At 39.0% G+C, this 21042-nt stretch overlaps 3 protein-coding genes across 3 annotated transcripts in view; 1 reads left to right on the forward strand and 2 right to left on the reverse strand.

Annotated features, from left to right (window-relative positions):
- Window positions 1-7219: 7219 nt before the first annotated feature.
- On the reverse strand, window positions 7220-11295 carry fbxo4 (F-box protein 4). The gene is made up of 7 exons (XM_034234802.1): window positions 10961-11295; window positions 9883-10157; window positions 9570-9790; window positions 9024-9099; window positions 8741-8913; window positions 8429-8655; window positions 7220-8322 (listed from the first exon to the last, which is right to left on the reverse strand). Exons 1-7 carry the CDS (start codon window positions 11228-11230, stop codon window positions 8230-8232), a joined length of 1335 nt encoding a protein of 444 aa, XP_034090693.1. The 5' UTR covers window positions 11231-11295; the 3' UTR covers window positions 7220-8229.
- A 10-nt stretch (window positions 11296-11305) lies between these two features.
- Window positions 11306-16276, reverse strand: cunh5orf51 (chromosome unknown C5orf51 homolog). The gene is made up of 6 exons (XM_034234803.1): window positions 15984-16276; window positions 15205-15314; window positions 13846-13992; window positions 13502-13633; window positions 12465-12579; window positions 11306-12376 (listed from the first exon to the last, which is right to left on the reverse strand). The coding sequence occupies exons 1-6, from the start codon at window positions 16075-16077 to the stop codon at window positions 12141-12143; spliced, it is 834 nt and encodes a 277-aa protein (XP_034090694.1). The 5' UTR covers window positions 16078-16276; the 3' UTR covers window positions 11306-12140.
- Window positions 16277-16321: 45 nt separating this feature from the next.
- The window catches only part of oxct1a (3-oxoacid CoA transferase 1a), a 52059-nt gene continuing 47338 nt past the window's right edge, over window positions 16322-21042 (forward strand). The window contains exons 1-3 of the mRNA XM_034234801.1: window positions 16322-16635; window positions 18176-18284; window positions 18797-18887. Coding sequence (XP_034090692.1) covers window positions 16531-16635; window positions 18176-18284; window positions 18797-18887 — 305 coding nt within the window. The 5' untranslated portion in view covers window positions 16322-16530. The remainder of the gene's footprint in view (window positions 16636-18175; window positions 18285-18796; window positions 18888-21042) is intronic.

Below are 21042 nucleotides of genomic sequence, written 5' to 3' on the forward strand. Positions count from 1 at the left end.
CAATTTTATTTTTATTGAAAAATAAAAAAATTAAAACTTTTTTTTTTTTGCTATTTATTGGGGGGGACATTTTGAGTGTATCTGAATATTGGGGGGGATGTGTGTCCCCCAATGTATATGGTGAATACGGCCCTGCGTGAATCACAATAACTCTCCATACCAGCAGGTGGCGGTAGTGTGTATTCGTCATTCAAAAGAGGCAACCAGAAGACAGACTGCGTGATATACAAACAACAAATAGCTAGATGCTACAGCTCGAGCCAAGCAGCACAGGGATGAACTATGCCAATATTGTAACAGTATTGGTGCTGTGCCTTTTCAGTGGAGAGAGATATAGCAAATATGTGTGCCTATCCTGCTATTTGTGTTTATTCTTTTAATCACATAGCGTTAAGATGTTATAAAAATGTGCCTACAATACATAACTGTCAGTTGTAGCCGTAGCATTATTATTGGTTTAACTAGCCTAAGAGTATATATTTAAAACATTTTAAAATGACCATCTTGAACAGCTACTATATTAAAATACTTCTAGGCAGATTGTGGACAGTAACAAAGTACATTTACTTAAGTAATGTACTGTTCCACTCCCATTCAGGCAAATAGTGTTTCGCTAAGCTGAACAGCCAATCAGAGTGATTTCTTTACCCGACGGCCTTTTACCGACAGCCTACCGATTCGACATGTTGAATCGGCGGCGGAAGGTGTCGGCACGGCCGAAAAGACACGACGGTGCGGGACACACCAATCTGAGTTGGGCGACAGGACGCTCAGCGACGGCCAGACATCTATCGACATCTATTGACGCCGAAAATCGGCCCGGTGTGTAGGGGCCTTTACTTTAGATGAAAATAAGGAGCCACTCCCCACGCCCCTCTGAGAGATATTTGGTTAAAAAGAACACAATGGTGCTCTAGGAGGAGATTCAGGTGATAAGGTGGGGGGTGTCACCTTGGTTGGTGATTGGCTAATGGTTACACAAGCCAATAAATCGTTATGACATCATAAAGTGGCCAAAATCTGATCAGCTCATTTTCAGACAGGTTTTTATTTTCAGGGTTTGACTCCCAATCAATGATCATTTTAGATCAAACATCCATCAGGGTAAACAACACCAACTGCACTAACAAAACAAGGTTCAAGGTTCTTTATTGTCAAACTAACATAGTTACATGTAATTATATCGTTGAAAATCTTAGGTCACAGCTAGGCTTCTCCAACAATGCAACACAATAATACAGATAAGCAGACAATATTGAAACAATATTAAAGTATATTATATTAAAAGTAATACAAAAAAGACAAATAGTTTTAAAAAAAAGGGAAATAGTGCAATACGAGTCTACATACAAGTTATTGGAATGATATATTAGATAATAGATCAATAATTACTAAGTAGCAGATGATTGTTATGAAATTGTTGCAGCAGTTCAGTTGTTTAACAAAACGAAAGCTTAGAGGTTTAATTGTTAATTTTGCAAAACAGTATCTTGTTTTACCTAAGCTCAATGTACATGTGTAGGTCTACACATTAGTTAAATGATGTGTCAGGCAATAAAGGAGAGTTAATTGTTGTGTAACTAATAAACACAAGTTTAGTAGCTTCGAGTCTCATATGTCATATACTAGGGTACACCTTAAACAATGTGAAGCATATAGTATTCAACCTGGTCATCTATAAATAATACAAAGACAGAATGACAAACATATACTGACGGAGAGGCAAATGAGGCCTGCATGGGTTGTATTTCCCTCTCTGCTGACAGAATTTCTGATGCGAGGGGAAAGAAATGGAACCGGCCTGCCTGTATTGAGTGCAGCCATCCTTGTATTTTTATATCCCTGTCTCCTTCTCTACAATGTCCACAAGTTATGGCTTAGCTTTTCCAAGGCCTGCAGTGCGCATTAAAACATTCAATAAGCCAACCAAAGCTGCCCGAAGTATCACAAAAACAATACAAAAAAACGTGCTGCACAAAGGAAAAAATATAACTGAAATACATTTTTAATGAAGTTAACACAATTCTAATTAGCTGACCTTAGGGCACTTTGTGACATTAATTACCAAACAAAACAAAACCTAGGAAATAATTTGTATGCACTAAACGACCCCTGTACATGGACATGTATTGGTCAGTGGGGGGACAGAGAGACCTGATTGGAGCAGAGCGGGGGCGTCCATTGAATTAGTTCCTTTGTTATGGAATACTCATTCCTGCGATTGTCTGCTCTGAGTGATCATGTGGACTTTTGCTGTATTGAATGTGACAACAGAACAATGCATCTGGCCCACAGACTGATGGCACTGTGAATGCACTGGAGGGCTGGAATCCCATTTTGCTCACCAGCTATCAAAGTGCTTTTTGGTTTTAAGGCTTGAGATGACTAATTTATAAAACATTCAAATCACAATCTTTGTCTTGCAAAGAGCTCGTCTATGACAAGTTGTGTGGTTTCATTTTGAAGGATAAAGATGATTTATCATCAGTAATCCAATTTAGGGGATTTATATAAAAGGATAAAGCTCGTACAAATTATTTATATTTTGAAGAACCGTCAATTAATTAATCTCTCCATAAATACTATCCAACTTCCCCAGCCTGTGTTGCCCTTAGCCCATGGTTTCAAAGGTAAATCATTTCCTAAAACAGCTTTAAACAAACATTAGTCCAACTAAAAGGTTTAGGATTACAAGAGAGGTCTATAGTTCAAATGAATAGCTTTTGTTAGACAGGCAATATTTGTTGGTAAGATCAATCCTGGTAAGAACAATATCACCACACTTTGTTTTAGTTTTTTCAGAGAACTTATTTATTTTAATATGAATATTTGGCATTGACTACAAACTGACATTGTTGACATGTCTGTTTCACAAGATTGCTTGGTCTTCAGACACTGTGCTGCCAAACTGAGCATTATTGCTTCAGGCAGCATAAATCATAACATTCCCGTAATTGTTTTTCTGTAATGACATGCCTTTCAATAGCCGTGTAGGATGTCTTCCTGTATGGCTGACTGTTTTTATTTTCCACCTAATGGAAGAGTGCCCTTTGTGTCATCCCGTTCAAGTCACCTGTAATGCATTTAGTGCCGTTTCACCTCACAAGTGTGGCCGTTCCCAACTATGTCAGCAGCCTACTGCTTATTGGATTAGGATAAAAGACAGGAGATATAGCTACAGGACACACACACACACACACACACACACACACACACACACACACATACACACACACACACACACACACACACACATACACACACACACACACACACACACACACAAGAAACAAAAACACAAGAAACAAAAACACAGCAGCTGCAGATATAAGGACAGATCAATGTGTTCTTCATCAACATATTTTTATTACAGAGCTGCTGATAGACTCAAAGGGATTCACAAATAATAAATTAAAACATCACTATTAACACTTCTGAACCCTCATCCTGTATTACGAGTCCCTAACCTGCTGTATATATGGCAGCAGGAGATAGGTGGGACGAACGCAGTGAAGAGAGGAGGAAATGAAGTGATTTGTTGAGATTGCATGGGATGAGTGAGATCCACAGAGTATCAGCATGAGAGCCCCACCATGTGCAAAACAACACAATTAAGAAGACCGCTTAGCCTAATCAGTGAATGCATCATGCAAATGATGTTTTTTTTTCAATGCCTACTTTAATCTTGGCTGTTATCATAGAATACAAATCAGGGACTTAACCCTAATGAAAGGAGGAGAGAGTGAAAAGAGTGGGATGAGACAAGAGTGAAGAAGAAGGATAGCGGAAGATTTAGGGGTGATGTAAAAAGCAGAAGTCTAAGACCAGAAACAAAGCCAGAGTTGCTTGCTGTTAAAACTGTATTACACCCTGTGGTGAGGGTTTAGAGCAAAGATCATTCTTCAAAGTTTAACAAATATAGAGACAGCCACACATTTGTATTAAAAGTATAGCAGTCAGTTTGTACTCAACTCTCAATGTGTAGGTTTATTCATATTGTTTTATATACTTCCTCAATTATTATCAAAGCATTACAGTTTTTTTCAGTTGCTAACACACTAAAACGACACATAAAGCACCATTAATTAAACTGACTCAAAGACCAAGACCTGAGCTCAAGTCTTCAAAACTCTAAACACATTTTCAGCTCTTCACCCAATTTTCAATTCAACTTGGCACTTTTTGTAAGATACTGCACACGGTTCGCTAAGCAAGACACATACATCTGACAGTCACTTTTTCAAAACACTGCTTTAAAAATGCTACACTCATGAACCAATTTACAAATACATGCTAACTGGCCAAACATACTGCTTTATTGTTGATTCATCAAATAGGATGTAAACACTAGATAAAGGCTCCATGTAAGAACTTTTTACAACAAAAATTGATCAATGGACAAAGCAGCAAGAGGAAGAAGGAGGATACGAGTGAGAGGGAGGATGAATTGAAGTCAATTGAAGAGTTAATTGGAACATATTGGTTTTATTTCAACAGAATATTTGTGTTTTTGCACATATTTCTTAAGTGTAGAATTATTGACATACAGAAGAAAGCCCACAAAGGTGAGTGTGCTTTTGATTGAGCATCACAGTGTGTAATTAGTTGGACAAAGTGTCTTGTACTAAAAATAAAGTGTGTGCCATCTGGTGCAAAAGTTGGGTTTTGATAAGTGTTTATGTAGTTGTGCAGTGCTTCATTCTGCAGAATATGTTTTGCACTTTGGGTGTGTGGTTTTGTGAATTGTGTTAAGCGTTTTGAGAAAATGAGCCATGTATTCAAAAACGTGTGTAAGCAGTTGTAAAATACTGTATTGATGCTTGATCAATACACAATTCCACACCACCACACACTGCAGCCAGTGCAGACTTCTAGATGTATACTGTACAGGTGTTGCTTTGAGCCCTACAACCACCACCACCAATATTATTTATGTAGTTGCAACAAAGATATTGTTTTAATTAAATGTACTCAACAGAAAGCATTTTTAGAAAAGATCATCATGTACCACATATTATTTTACTTGGTAAATATGATTTCCAAAATCAATATTTGAAGCTTTAAAGCTGTACTCCAGGTCAATGCTGGCATAAAAGGAGAGATACTATACATGTCCAAAAGCAAGACATATTAAGCTTCATTGAGCAGGGGGGAAACCTGCGGGAATATATGGGAAGTACCACTGCCAAAACATTCTTCATATTACATAAGTAAACAGACTGTCTGTGCAATACTGCTGATGTGTTTTTGTCTGTTGCCTCAGGCTGTAAAAAGAACACTATAAAACTGAACCGCATTAAACTATGTTCCACGAACACAGGCACATAGATCTTGTGTTACTTAGCTTGAATCTTAGTTGTAAAGAACAGACACAAGGCAGTTGTATTGGTCCCTGACTTTTTCCTTTTATACATACCATTTTCTATACACACGCTTAATCCTGGGGTCTCCTTACACAATGTACATGCATGGTATGTATGCTTTAATTGTCTGCATGTTGTTGCAAACTCTGTTTTGGGTCAGTAAAAAGCGGGGTTTCTTCTTCGTGACATCATATCCCAGAGGCCCCTTTTGATTTTTGAAGACAAGAGGCAGCTGGAGGTCTGGAACTCATTCATTCAGAACTCCAAAACATGGCCCAGGATCCTCCCCCACAAAACCCAAGCCACCATTATGTAGGACCCTGTGCTAATGTGGTCCACAGTCTGCATTGTGGATAAACAGACTTTAAAAATATGCTATGTAAGTAAGTCTCAACAAAGGATCCAACACATGCTGACTGCAAACAGCGTTTACTTCATTTTTAGATTATTTTCTTGAGCCCACATTCACATAAGAGTGGTTCAGCTTTGTTCACTTCTGCATGCATTCAGACTGAGACTACCTTAGTTATTCATCCACACTGACAGGGCCAGTGCCTGCTCAGTGGAAGGTCTTTACTTAAATTAGCCCCATCAGGATCAGAGTAATAACAAAGGATTAAGCAGTTATCCCCAACATACCTGCCCTGAAAACAGTTTCCCATGGTTCATATGCTTCTTTTCATTTTTTTTTGGGTGTACCTTCATTTTTGGACAGTCTTTGTAAGCATGCGCATGTATACACACAAGACATGAACATAAACATGCAATGTGTTTAAATAACTGTGAAATGAGGACGTAAGAGATAGACATCCTGTTTACAGAGAACATAGATGTTCTCTCTCTCACAGAAACACACACACAGCTGCCTGCTCCATCATTTCCCTTTAAATTTCACCAGGGGAAAACAACGGAATCAATCTCCGCTTCACCAGTATTCAGCTCAGCTTAATGTACCTAAATTGCACCAATCATGGTCCAATTCTAAATCTGTATGTATATGAAAATGATTGTTGAGAGAAAAAAAACCTTTTGCTAAAAAGGGCTGCTTAGGGGAACATACCTTTACCAAAGACTTGTGGTTACCTAGGGGACTAAAACAAAAGACCACCAGTGAGGCACATTATCTTGTCATGCCCTACATGATGCCATAACATGTGAACACCGCTGCCAGCCGGGAGACTGAATAGATGGTAATTTGAATTCGACCAACACACATTCAACACCTTAAGTGAGAGTGGCGACCATTTAAAGTGCTGTAATTGCACTGGGATTCAGTTTTGAAAAAAATCATCATAGTCAAAAATACACATGGAGTGTGTTATTGAATTTCTTCTTTTTAAATGTCTGCTTGTGGGTTTGAACCTCCATTTCAATTTTTAGAAGAAGTTATTGTGAATGTTCCATGCTGCAATCAGAGGCAGATTGATTTTCAGGTCCAACTGTGCTACCTACTATTACCTACTGCAGAATGCAAAATAAACGTTCCGTACTCCTGCTGTGAATATTTCACAACTGTGTTTAAAGATGACTTCTTACAGGTAATATCTTATTGTCACAAAAGCCTTTCACTTGCTCGTCAAACAGACAATGCTAATGGCAGTTAGAAAGGCAGCGCTTCCAGTTACGAAACACTGAATCCACCAGCTACTAGTAGCGCTTTCTGGTGGCAAAAACAGGATAGTGTTGCTTGCTTACTGACATACAGATGTGGACTCAACTCTTCATGCCAGAGCTGACCTCAGAGGAGAGGAAAAGAAGGGGAAGAAAGACAAATACTTTCCACTGCTCACAAGATTAAACTTGTGAACATGTGCAAGAGTACTAAAAGACGAATGCAGGAAAGAAAGAAGAAGACAACTTTTTTACAGACATTTAATAACGTTATCAATATTGTCAAAGACTGAAAGTGTGACTCATGACACATGAATACAAATCTGAAACCTTTTAAAATTGTGCAACACATAACATGAAAACACATGAATTGGAAAAGTATTTGGCAATATAAACAACATCATTTAAAACACAGCACATACATATCATTGCTTGTATTCCAGTTTAGCCCTAAAAAGGCATATTTTCAGGTGTATGGCTTTTTGCAGGAGGGTTGTTGGCAGATATTTTTAACTTTAATACATTATGAGCCTTTAATAAATCATACAAAAATGTAATGTCAAAAATGTACAATCACTATCACATTTTAAACCAAACAGCTGGCCACCTGTTGAGTTAGCAGCTGACCAAAGTTAGGACTGTGTCATGATATGGTGCAGACTAGATTCTGTTTTGTATTTTGGATATCATAAAAGGGCAAAACATCTGTTTTTTAAGGCTGTATTACAGTAAAAAGCTGTCATTTTTCAGCTACTTAATCAACCCCACAATATCACTATCCAGGTATTTGAAAAATATATTGTGATATTTGTATTTCTTTATAAAAACAATTCCCTATATTACATGTGTAGGTTTCTTTCCCATTTGGTTTTATAATTCTGCTGGTGAGTGTGTTTATCTTTGTCTGTCTGTTATTTAGCATTGCACTAGCAGTGTTCCTTCATCCACAACAACTATTCCGTAACTTCAAGTAAATGATGTACTTCACTTCTGCTCTAAAGAATATAGTGTTCAACTAACCAAGTCTCATGTGTAACCCTGGTTTTGCTACGACTCATTCATAAGGCTCTTTCTCTTCTCTCAGTTCAATAACAAATAGAAACCCATCACATCTGTTGCAGTTGAAGTCCCACAGGCAACGCTACATTTCATGCACATGTAGCATACCTTACTCAGGAAAATCTGTAGTATGTCTGGAAGCTGCAGCAATACAGTTTGTTGTTTCCATTCATCAGCAGCAGCAGTAGTTAGATAACTAACCCCCATAGAGTTTGACTCCAGAACATCTCAGCAACCAGGAAATGCCATCCAGGAGACCTGACAGAGATTCTGCCACTGTATCCTGCACCTGAGATAGTGAAACACCAACACAGATTATACATCTCCTCAAATTGATACTGGATGCATATAAACGTAGTGAAAGCCTTTCAGTTGATCAACTATCAGGGAATTACCATCCAGGGGTTAGCCAGTTGCGGTAGTTCAAGTCTCTTTGCCATGTCAACACAGGGAGTCCGACACCTGGCCCTGTTTCTGCTGGTGACCTTTTGCAGGTTAGTTATTCTATCCTCTTCTGGGTCGTCTCTGGAGACACAGGAAAGCACCAGCAGAGGCTTGGATGCTGAACTTTCGGCAGAGCTAAGCACAGCCCGAATCTGAGCCACCTCACACTCTTCCCCACCTATTAAAGACATTTTGTTATGCAAATGTTCTGTGCTTATGATTAATATATAAGAAAAACATTGTGAAGAAGCTTCAAGACAAACCTCTCCCAAGCTCTGCATTAGCTACATAGATGAAACCATCCACCACCTGGCACACCTGCTGGACCTGAGGCGCAGGGCTGTAGACTGGACATCCTGATTCATCTGTTCCTTCTAAGGTAAACAGTTTATTACTGACAGTCTGCTGCTGCACTCTGGCTCTTTCCCTCTCTGCCCTGCACACACAAACACACACAGTGTAATGACGGTGGCTGTCTTCACAAATATATAATGATAAAGATAAGAATTGCAACTCTCATGGTCATTGTAATAACAAAGTGCTTACCTATTGGTTGAGTACAGAGTCAAGATATTTAATTTGTGTTGGTTGTTGAAAATGTAACTGATCCCAGAACCAATTCCTAAAATGAAAATAAAAATATCAGTTTTGTTATTTTGGCATCTGAGCTAGAAGTGACTAATGGGATAACAATGTTGAGACAATTATGCCATCTAGTGGTAGATAAATAGAACTACATTAGATACGATAATCAATCAGAATACCTTTATTAGTCCCACAGAGGGGGAATTTACATTGTTACAGCAGAAAAGAGCCAAAGACAGCTTAATGTTACGCAAGCAAGCATGCATAAAAAGTACTAAAGATACAAAAATGAATTATAATAAAAAAGTTACACATTTGACAACAATGTACACAATTGGGATGAAATAATATGTATAACAACAGCATTGTAGGAAACAGAAATCTGATCCCAGACTCAGCTGCCATTGGTTTAAGAGGAAGTTGTACTTTGAAACCGATTCCAGAGGTACTTTTGTTTGTTTAATCACTGACCAATCAATCAATCAGTCAATATCAATGTAATCTCACCATTTATCTGTCTCTGAGGAGTGCCCGACACAGGTAGCACATCAGGGGCATTCATGAGCCTTGTGACTAAAGACACATCAAGCTGCTCCATGCCAGGGCCAAACATCGCATAGCGTGGTTCAGAAGAGGGCACCAAAGACTGAATAAAGGAGGTAAAGACCTCATATGCCGGCCGTGAAGGAAGCCAATGTTGTCTGCAGGATGGGCAGCCTTTCAGGTATCTGTCCAGAGAAAAGAAGTTTGTCAAAACATTCCAGTCAAATCAATGGTTACCAACGGACCATTAAACTAAACAACAGAAAAATATACTTACTCTGACATGTAGTCAAATGTTGAAACCATCCCTCTGTCGCCATCCTCTTCTCTATCATCCAGGCTCTCCTCTTCATTGATGAGGGGTGCATCCAAAAACTCCAGTTGGGGCATGCTCACATGATCAATGGAGGGCCAGTGTGGCATGTCCCTGAGCAGGAAGTACCTCCACAGTAATGGATCTTTAACCATGGCCCTCCAGTACCGACTGGTGGCTCCCAGACAGCAGATATCCGCAGGACACATAAAGGTCATAATCAGGAACTGAACATCCACCTTAATAAGGAGGGAGGGTAGGATTGATGTGATGAGGATTTCAACAGTACAAGACAAGATGACAGGGACACAATGGGGGTCGATCCCTAACACCAGTATTTAGCAGCAAATCTATTATTATTGAAAATACACAAATGAATATGAGAAGCCTGGCATCTAAAATGTTACCGTAGCAAAAATAATATAGGCATCATGTTGTAGAAATGTCTGTAATAAAATGAATTAAAACAAGCAATTGTCATTCAGAGGTTTATTGTGTTAAGTGTTTTACATGCACGTCATGTCTTGATAAGACAACATACATTTTATAGATAAATCTGTCTTTTAGAAAATAGATTTACCAGGAATTCTTGCTTAAATACAATAACACAAAAGGCTACACATGGCTGTTTAATCCTAATATAAAGAAAAACTGAATTTCAACCACATATTATGGGAAAGGATTCCATCAAAAGTAAAAAGTAATCATGAGCCCTGCCAGTTATTATAAAATATATTATATAGTTCCATAAAATCAGTAAAATCAGAATCTGCAGGTGAACACTGCTCATAACTTGCCCTTATGAAAAGCAGTGCAGACAGTAGGAAGTTGAATGATGCTACTTGGGCAAAGTTCAAAATGTGTTCCTAAATAACATAGCCTTGATTGCTTTAAAAAAAAGAAGGGTTTCTCTTCGCAAATTTCAAACTGGAATTGCCCCTTTCTTTACTCCAACTGAATATACACAGGCATAACAAAATCACTGTTACCGCAATGGTGGGTGGGACAGTTAAAAGACGTGTCCATGAACGTTTGGACTCACCGGTGAACTGTCCAGAAATCCGGGTTGTGGCTCTGCTTTCGTTTCAACGACAGGCGCTAGTTCGTCTTTAACAACTTTAGCTCTGTTTGTCAAATATGTGTCTCTGAAGCGCCTGAGACTGCGAATCACTACCGACTCGTTGAGCTGCTGGATATTACCTGCCATGACTCCAGATGTTAGTGACAGTAAGCGTGTAGCTCCCCACACTTTAATATGGACTAAGGACAGGTTGATTTGGACACTTCCTTGTTGCTGGCGGCAGCGGGGCATTGTGGGTAATGTATTTCTAAACGTGCTGCTAAATATGGATCTGAAAAAGTTGCAATGGAAAATAAAGGCGTTTTCTTTTTTAAAACAACGCGCGTGTTTATTGTCACCGAGGACATAAAAAACAGAAAAATGATTTTTGTCCAAACACAGATTTTCTATTAAGTTATACTATCAAGGTTATTGAAGTGGCAGAAAATGTTTACTTGCAATTGATGGGAATACAAGTGGCGCATTATAAAGCTGGTATGAACAAATATGAGCATACTTCAAATAGTCATGAATACATCATTGTCAAACAGTTTTTGAACACCTTTTCTTGCCTTAGTGTGTATATTTTAATACACAAAATATATATTGTATATGCAATTATAATATATTAAAAGCATACCAAAATGGCAACAAAACAATAAATAAAATGTTACTGTGCAATGTCTCATTTCCAGCTGGATTATCTTCAAACTTGTAACAATCTTAACAAATGAAAGAAAAAAAAAGGTACATTTTATTAATAACCTTTTTATATTCATATTAATGTTATTATAACACATTCTCAGAGCAAAATAAGTGCCCCAGTCAACAGTCTAGAATCAAGATGATAACTGCTTTTTCAGCAGGACAGGGCCAAAAGTTATTCAACCTCCGTCTCTGACTGCAACCCCTGCCAGTTTTACACCACCTATCCTATCCTGTCTGACCTGCTTTGGCCTGGGCCGTTTGGCATGGGATGAGGTTGCCTGAAGACACTGATCCAAAGACTTTCTTCTCATACACTTTCTCCCCATGCTTCCTCTTCACCTTCCACAACATTACACCCCACCTGATGGCTTCCATTTTTATTTGGGGTTGACACATTTGAATACTGAACTAAGATCTGTGCCTGAGGGCAACTTCAATATAAGAGCAGCTTGGCTCACTGTAAAATACTAAGGATTTCCTTGGCATTCTCAGTGTTCCAGCCCTGGCCCTGCAGCGGGCCCTCACAGGCAAGCACGTATTTGTTGAGGATCTGTGTGCCAATGTCCCGAAACTGGAGGCGATCATCTTTGCGATCCATAGTTTCAGCGCTGCAGTCCTCATACTTCACTGCCCAGAAACACATTTCCCCGATGTACATCATTGTCAGCAGGTGTGTGTCCGAGAAGATGCCTGTGGAAACAACAAAATCATACAATTCAAGAATATTCTCAATAATTATCCTACAATGGAACACAAAAATAAGTGATGACATATTTACCTTCAGATAGGAAGTTTGCCGTAGCAGTATCATGGAGCACCACCCCATCGTTGAGCTTTACAGAGTTCCTCACCTGCAGCATCCGCATTAAGTAGCGCACCCCTTCCTGAATACACTGGATTCAAATATGAGAGTCATGTGAATAATCTCTACCAACAAGAAACCTGAAATATCTTTTTTCAACAAAACCACCACTTGATTTGCAACGAAGATTCAGTGAAGCCCACATCCTGTCCAGAAATGCATTTAGTGAATGTACTTATGGCGCATTTCCACTGCAGGCCTCGCTCGGTTTGGTTAGGCCTTATTAGGCCTGGCTCACTTTAATGCTGCGCTTCCATTAGTTTAGGAACTGGGGTAGTTACTATAGTAACGCAGTGTAGGCGGAGCCGTGACGTCATCTTCAATGAGCGCCCCAAAAAACAACACAGCCGTTAGCTCTTAGCACTCAGAGCTCACAGCTCTTCATATCTGTTCAGAAACTAGACAAAAGTTAAACAAGTACAAACCACAGACTGCCTGTGTCATGGCGAATACAGTCGCTGGTTTATTTATGTCTGTATAGGCCGTTGTTGTGAGTGTGGACGGTCGGAGCATATATAACGTTAGCTTAGCCAATCTCCATTTAGAAAACACGCATTTTAAAAGGTTTTTCGCCTGCCGTCTGTCTGCAGACTTGTCAAAGCATTAATTCATGGTGTTTACTAACCGGTATCAGTATGTTGTTACTTCGGCATCATTTTGAAACGTGTATTACAATTAAATCACGGTCAAATATGTTCATCTTGTTGTAGTTGTAGCCCCCTTGCCAGCGATTCTCTCTCTAGTTTAGCATACTCAGCCCGGCTCACCCTGGTTGTTCCTGGCCCTAGAACCACGATTTTATGGGGCCAGAAAAACTGTGAATTAGGACCCGCTAGCCGGTACTAGGCCAAGTGGAAACGCAACCAAAAACGGGCCCCGCACGGCTCTGCACGCTTAAAGCGAGCTACCCGCTGCAGTGGAAACGCGCCATTAGATTTTTCACACTTTGGTACCTTAAGGAACGTGTCCTTGTTTTTCTTAATCCACTGTTTTCGTTGATGAAGGGTGTGGCAGTACATGTACAGCAGAGCTCCACGTCTCCAATAGAGGCATTCTAACAGCTCTAGGCCCAACACAGACTGCACCTATAAACCAAAAAAACATCAATAGTAGTGTTAGACAATGTCATGCAAGTCAATCTGGGAAAGTGTAATTTGCAAAACTATAAACCTAAGACAACATTACAGTCCAACTAATACATCTCTTAAAATATTTCTTACTGGGAATACAAAACATGTAGAGAACATGCATACAAAATCCTTTTGAGACATATATATATATATATATATATACACACTTCTTGCGCTGGTGCTAGCCTCCCCGCCAAAACCTCTGGCTCAGTCAGGTCTTGCAGCAGCTGCTGGATTTTAAATGGTGAACAGTCCTCAGGGAACTCCTGGTCAACCAGCTTATTCTCTTCATAAAATGTGATGTCAAGGATCACCTTAAAGAGGAAAAACAAACAAATCCACACCAGACATTGAACACAACGTGTAAGAAAACATGGAACATTTTAAAGATAACAAAAATCTGTAAAAATAATCCGATATAATTAGCTCACTCCTCTCACTTAATGTCATTACTGAGTTCTTCCTAAATATCGAGGTCAAATTAGGGATAAAACATATAATACTAACCAGGGAGTGGTAGGCACCGCGTACAATCCCCAAAACTCTTTTAAAGCCACTTTTCAAAAGCAAATGTGTGCTCTGAGTATCATCCAGTGTTTCCCCTATATACATTCACTGCTGCTGATTTTTTTTATACATTAAAATAATAATATGTGGTGCTCGCGTCATCGCCACGGAGGAGCACACAGCCTGTGAGCCAGCGAGACAGCACACCTTTATCTATTTTATATAGTTGTAAAAAATAAAGTAAGAAATCATTCCAATGTGTATAGGACAGTAAAAAGTTTAAAAGGGGAGTGATTAGTAAAATATGCATAAAGAAAAAGAAAGAATGCTAACTAGGTAACATAAGATAAGAATAAACAAGTTTAAATGATTTGTTATTGGTTGTGATCATATTCTAAAGATGTTTGGATCATTGAAAAGTATATGATTTAGCAAAATACACCTGTAGAGCCACAAGAGCCTTTCTTGTGCTGGCAGACACAAAGAAACATATTGGCGGGGCGCACTTTGCAAGCACAAAAATATTCCATGCGCTCCACACTCACATTTTGCTTGGCCCTTGTGCCTTTGCACCGCTGCTATTACTCCATCCTAGGGGAAACACTGTCATCCCTAACATCTAGTTAGTTTACTTCTCTGAAATAATGAGAATTCCTTAGGAACCAGTTGTTTGAGTACATGCACGTTGATAATACAAAATGAGCGGCCTTTGTTTGACATTTACAGTATAGGGGCAAAAGGATAAATAACTCACAACAATTTTGGTTGATTAATCCCAATCTCAGCATGATTTTTCCATTTTATATAAATCAGCACGCTCAAACCTGTCCATGAGTCCAAAAAATAAAAAAGTATGACGATTTGAATGTAGGGACATTTAATTGGCATTTCCCCCCGTTCTCTGACTAGTCTTACCAACTAGATGATTCAATTAAAAACGTTCCGGAAAATTAACCACTAATGTAAACATCATTAATTGCAGTTTTAGACGTTCAAATAAGTGTAATACAATGAGGTACCTGTGTGTAATCCTGAAGCACCTTGGAAAGGTTGCTACTCTCCCCTCCTTGCCTGTAATAGCTTTTCAACTTGTCTAGTATGGCAGACGCATTCTGTAAATAGTCATCATCTATGGAAGAACGATATGTCAACATGTTACCATTTACATATCTGAACTCAAGCACAGTTTCCCCCAACTTAACACATTTCAGTATTGTTTTATATAAATGGCACGGTTAGGTTACACATGTTTGTGACAGAAGTGGAACACGTTTTAACGGTACAAGAATATGCCTATGCGACAGCATTCAAGAGTTTGACACGGTTTAAATGTAATGATTGCCAATATAAAACGGTACATTTCAACATAAAAATAATAACACCAATGCTTTGAAAGTCAAGTATCAGCTGAAGTTATTTAGCTATAACGCAGCAGCGTGTTTTTGTCCAGCTAAACGTTTGTCAACAATAACGCATTTTAGCTAACGTTAGCCAATTTACGCTAACCGTTACATCGAACACGCAGGTATTCAAATTCAACCATCGTCATATATTACACTTTACTCAAAGGTAACTAAAATAACACGTTACCACCTGTTAGTTAACGGCATGGTGTGTATTATTTCACAATATGAAACATGTCATCAGAAAACAGCTGTTGTTATCGTTACAGGCTATGCTAGGTAACGTTAGCTAGCTTGCTAGTTGGCTGATACACTTATCAAGAATTTTAGCCACGCACACGATGTGCCAAGACTGGCCACAATACAGAAAATAAACACAAACGTCTCATCGATACCTTGCTTTTCAGCTCTGAGACTGGAACACTTGATGTCTAACTCAAATATCCTTCTCTCCAACTCGAAACCTTGTCGCCTGTAGTCGTCGGCCATGACTAAAGAGTGTGCGTCACGTGAGCAAGGGATTACTCACGTGCTCATAGACGGTCTCGTCTGTTTCCAATACATTAGTGTTTCTGCTTGTGCGCGCGCCTGGGTAACCGTTAACAACAATGCGTACCGCGTAATCATCGCCATTATTACATTTATTACTTGATGCGTGTTGAAATAACAGGAAAGTGATATAATCTTGCCGTCCTATTAATAGTAGTGGTGGTGAAAGGGTTACATGTAAATTAGTTTGCCAAGCCTCTCTGTATCTCCCCCCCCAGTCCAGCCCACTTGTCCAGCCCAATCACTGAGGCAGCAGCTAATGTCACCGTGAGCCTATGGTGTAAACTAGCACTGCTGATAGCCACTGTGTGCGACCTTTCAGGCTACATCATCTGTCTTCCACCGGCTGGAGCTCTCACTCCTCGACTCATCGCCCGTGTGTAACTCCAAAACATGGCGGCCCTCAAAGCTTTGTGCAGAGCGGATCATTTATTCTTCAAAAACCTCTCAGGTCCGTGCAGAACCAGATTAAATGTCGCTAATCTCCAATTAAGCAAGGTTGGTATTTAACGAATACGGTAATTGATTGTAGAAAAAAACAAGGTGAAAATGAGATTGTTGCAAATGAGGTTGTTGCAAACGAGATTGTTGCAAATGCCTGAGCAAGATTACAAGGTCATAATATTGTGAATATTTCATTTCCTTATTCGTCCGACATTTCGGATCAAAATGAATAGAGTAATTCGAATCCTGTCCGTATATATTAATGTTAATTTTGTTTATTTGTTTTGTTTATTTACTCTTTGAATAGATCGTGAACTAACCTCAAACTGCGTAATTGCGGGGATTTTCGTTAACAGCATCGCTGGATTATAATTCTGTTTGTAACGTTACAAACAGAATTATAATCCAGCGATGCACAATTTGCATTTGTTTTGGGTCAGTGATTTAAACACATTATAAAGATAAATCAAACCCGCAGCTTTACATGCAACATATATAATAAAGCAGCCTAATACCAATGTGCGTGTGTGTGTTGTAGGTGGAATAATCACACGTGCTTGCACAAACGACCCCCCCTGCCCGGATGCATTTACACAAACTCATTACAATGTTTCCATCATGTTTATTTTATGTCAAAGCCTATAGTCTGTACATTGTAGAAGGTAGTCACCATGTCTATAAATAGTATGGTTTCAGAAATCCACATATGTCTGAAGTTAGAACTCATGTGGAGACTGAGAGCACATTTAGAAAATGATCAAGAGTGTTACTTAGTTGATATCGAAACATGAATCTCCATACCATTTTTAAACAATCTGGGGGGGCAATAACTGGCTCTATAAATTGATCAATGCCTTTTATTCTTGAATTCATACAGAACATAAATTAAACTAGATAAATACTTGTTTAAAGTTAACAGTTTGTACAACATTGTTTATATGTTAATTTTGTTTATAGATGAAGGGAATTTATAAATGAGGAAGTGACTAAGAATATAACAAGCAGGGTGGAGTCTGACGGAAAGTGTTCTCATCAGTTCAGTATTCAAAGGTTAGACAGAAATTACAAATATTTACCATAACACCAAAGTCATTATAGTGTATTATAATCTGTATTGAAAAGCAAATCATGGTTTTTATTTATTGTAGCCACCTTCTGGTGAAACACAACAATATATGATATTTCTTCATTATAAAATTGGTCTTTGTTTGTACCATAGGTCAACATTGTATAGGTCAGTGTTGACATAAACAATTTCAAGTTTGAGTCCTAAACTACAGTATCTGTCCCGTTGGGATTCGTTGCTGTGAGCTACCCTAAAGCTCAACTCCTTTTGTTGTAGGATTTATTCCCAGTTTTGCATATCTTTCCCTTCCTCAACTGAATAAACTGGATTAGCTATAATACAATCATATGAGCTGCCCTCAGGCTTTGCTCAGTTTTATTTCAACAAGCTTTCTTCTCAGCAGTAAACTTGTATACAGAATATAAAGCTTATGATTATACTAATTTTTAGTGTCTGTTGCTGGTTCTTGAAAAAAAGTTCAAAGCGTATTGTAAAGTATTAGCATCTCTTCTTCTTCTTTTTCTACAGACCTGTGGTTGTTACTTCTCTACTTCTAGCCAAAGAAGGTCAAAGTTCTACAAAGATTCTTCAGAGGCAGTCAAAGATATCCCAAATGGAGCTACTATTCTTGTCGGAGGTAAAGATAAACAATACTTTCACAAACAGATTTTTTCATATTGTAGGACACACACCTTAGTGACAGTGCTAGCAAATAGCCTCTGCCTTTACTCTGTGTGTGGATGGTATCAACCACACTGCCAGGCAGAGCACACACAAATTCCACTGCTCTTATTTATAGTCAAGTTTTGAGGTGACACTTTTCCATTGTGTCAAAAGCACAAGCAGAAGTCTGACTCACTCAGTATAATATTAGTAACACCCTATACACACATGACTAGAATTACCTGGGGCTTGATCCAAGGTGAACAATGTTATTTCACTTGAGGTATTTTCTGAGTGGTTTGTAATAGCTGTAGAAGTCATTGTTTTTTCTTTTCCAAATATGCCATGTCCCTGATCTACTCTTTAAGTGCCACCATACCATGTTTATCTCTTAACACTTTTTTCGAATGATTTATTGGTTGCTTGCATTTATTTAATTTGTATTGGTTTACTTTGTATAACCTTCTTTTCATGTGTTTCACTCAGGCTTTGGATTGTGTGGTATCCCAGAGAATCTGATCAACAGTTTACTGAAGACCGGAGCTAACGGTCTCACTGCAGTCAGCAACAATGCAGGGTAAGTGCGTGTACAGGAAGGAAGAATGTGGGTACAGTGCATGCATACTTTGCACGCACAGGTGCCTGCGTAAACATGTGCTTAAACCATGCAGTGCGTTCCATGGTGGTGCTTGATTGTGAGTATAATTTGACATCATCACAACCATTTCAAAATCCCAACCTGTTTCTGGAGTGAATGGGTTGATAAAGAAGATGTTGCTAATTCGCATTTGTTTGGATTCACATTTGAATCCAGAAAAGTGTGAAGTGTCATTTATGAAGTAATGCATCATTTCTGTTTCAGTTCAAGCTGTGAGTTAATACAGAAGTCTGATTCTTGTTGCTTTCAAATCGTAAATAATATAAAAGGGGTCAACTCTTTAACCAGTTTTTGAGAAAGTCCAAGTTATATTTTGTAGTAATAAAAGTTCACAAGGTCGGAAAGTGGGACTCCCCCGTCGTGTTCAGCTCTTCACCTATTGAACGTGGAGTCTCGATTGGCCTCAAAAAGGAGTCTGTTGTTCTGTCTCCTTGCAGAGTGCTTTTAAATTCGCATTGTAGCGGTATTGTGACCTTGTTGCCGTATCCTCAAACAGGTAGAGGTTTGACAGGTTGACCTGGAGAGATGCCAAGAAGTTTGCTTATGATAAGTTATCATTTATTTGCAGTCACAAGGAAAAGGTGTTTTCAGTCTGTCACTCCTTCAGCCTTCAGGGTATATTGTGTGTGATGTGTGTCGTTGCTCTCAGTGGGTTACACCATACTTTCAGTTAGCCCTTCTGGTGCTAGAAAAAAAGCTTCTGACCTGAATGCCCTTTATTCTGTCTTGTTACTGCCTTCCTTATAATCCACTATCCTGAGCTAGAGATGTAGGAATATATTCTGACATAACTGGGTTCAGAGCAGAATATTTTTACGAGATATCTCCATAACGATAAACCTAGGAAAAAAAATCTTTAACTTTTAAAGTAATACAAATTGCAAAAACAAAGAGGGAGCTAATCTTTATGTAAGGTTAAATCCCATAAATAAAGTGTTTAATACCAGTTCAGTGCCAGACAGGATAAGCTACATCATTAAGACACTGGCCACTGAGCCTTTCACTGATCCTAGACGTTGTTTAGCATAATGTTGAAGTCTCTCTTGCAGACTAGGCAACAGTCTTTGTCTTGTCAGTTGTCACGTTGCAGTCCTTTTTTGTAATTAAATCCCGATGTGCTGCAACACAATAAACGTGGCTTCGTCTGAACTGTTTACATAACAACATTGAAACTTTAGACAGTGACCAAAATCTGATCCTAGCTACTTAAATATGAAAGAGATTATCCAAACATAATGCTTTTCCCCTGACTTCAGTCTGCAAAAGCATACATTTTGCTTAATTTCCTTTGCAGATGTAAACTCTCATTGCCGAACTAATTGATAGTCTGTTCTGTTACTTTTTTCGCCGTTTAAAACTTTTTATAATTCATAAAGATACACACCTATGGTTTATTTTCTTTGGAACTCTGCTCTCTCCCCAACACAAAATTCCACTAACATGGATTAAGAAACATTTCTTGAGAACTTGTATTGCATCTCTTGTTATTTTCTATTAACTTGTTAGCACAGGTCTCAGGCCCGGTTCCAGAACAAAATGACTCAGGGTGCATCTGAGATTAGAGAGGGTGCAGTGGTAAAGTGCTATTTTTATAAGTGGGGAGTGGACCTAACACCCTCTAGGGGGGTCCTCACCTCCTCTAGGGGGGTCCGGGGCATGCTCCCCCGGGAAGATTTTTTTTTTTTAAATATTGAAGTTAAAAGCATCAATCTGGTGCACTTTGAGAGCAAAATGAAGAGATCTATGGATCTATGTGCTCTTTGCTTGATTCATGCCTTCTCAGTCCCTTGTCACGTACAAGAGCATGGCGCCAGTTGTGGTGAAGGCATCTGACTTACTTGAACCGAAATGTCTACATGCATAGCAGAAGATGGCATCTTTTTTACATGAATATTCCAGCCAATCTCTGTTTCGAAACCATGAGCAGCAAAATGAGCGCCTTACCCCACTGTACAGGTGAGTTGGGTACTTTTTTAAATATACCTGGGCAAGCTCTGTTTTGCCGAGGTCCTCTGGCACTTGCGGGCCGCCGAGGGGTGGCGGTGTTTGGGGCAACGAAGACCGCTGCGCAGTG

Source organism: Gymnodraco acuticeps, unplaced genomic scaffold (assembly GCF_902827175.1).
Source record: "Gymnodraco acuticeps unplaced genomic scaffold, fGymAcu1.1, whole genome shotgun sequence".
Lineage (NCBI taxonomy): Eukaryota > Metazoa > Chordata > Actinopteri > Perciformes > Bathydraconidae > Gymnodraco > Gymnodraco acuticeps.

Coding starts and splice junctions, on each gene's coding strand:
- cunh5orf51 (XM_034234803.1), bottom strand. CDS start 16,077: ATGGCCGACGACTACAGGCGACAAGGTTTCGAGTTGGAGAGAAGGATA. Junction 12,580..13,501: donor ACAAGGACACGTTCCTTAAG/GTACCAAAGTGT, acceptor ATTTGAATCCAG/TGTATTCAGGAAGGGGTGCG. Junction 12,377..12,464: donor GGCAAACTTCCTATCTGAAG/GTAAATATGTCA, acceptor TTGTTTCCACAG/GCATCTTCTCGGACACACAC.
- fbxo4 (XM_034234802.1), bottom strand. CDS start 11,230: ATGCCCCGCTGCCGCCAGCAACAAGGAAGTGTCCAAATCAACCTGTCC. Junction 9,791..9,882: donor ACATTTGACTACATGTCAGA/GTAAGTATATTT, acceptor TTCTCTGGACAG/ATACCTGAAAGGCTGCCCAT. Junction 8,323..8,428: donor AACTGGCTAACCCCTGGATG/GTAATTCCCTGA, acceptor TCACTATCTCAG/GTGCAGGATACAGTGGCAGA.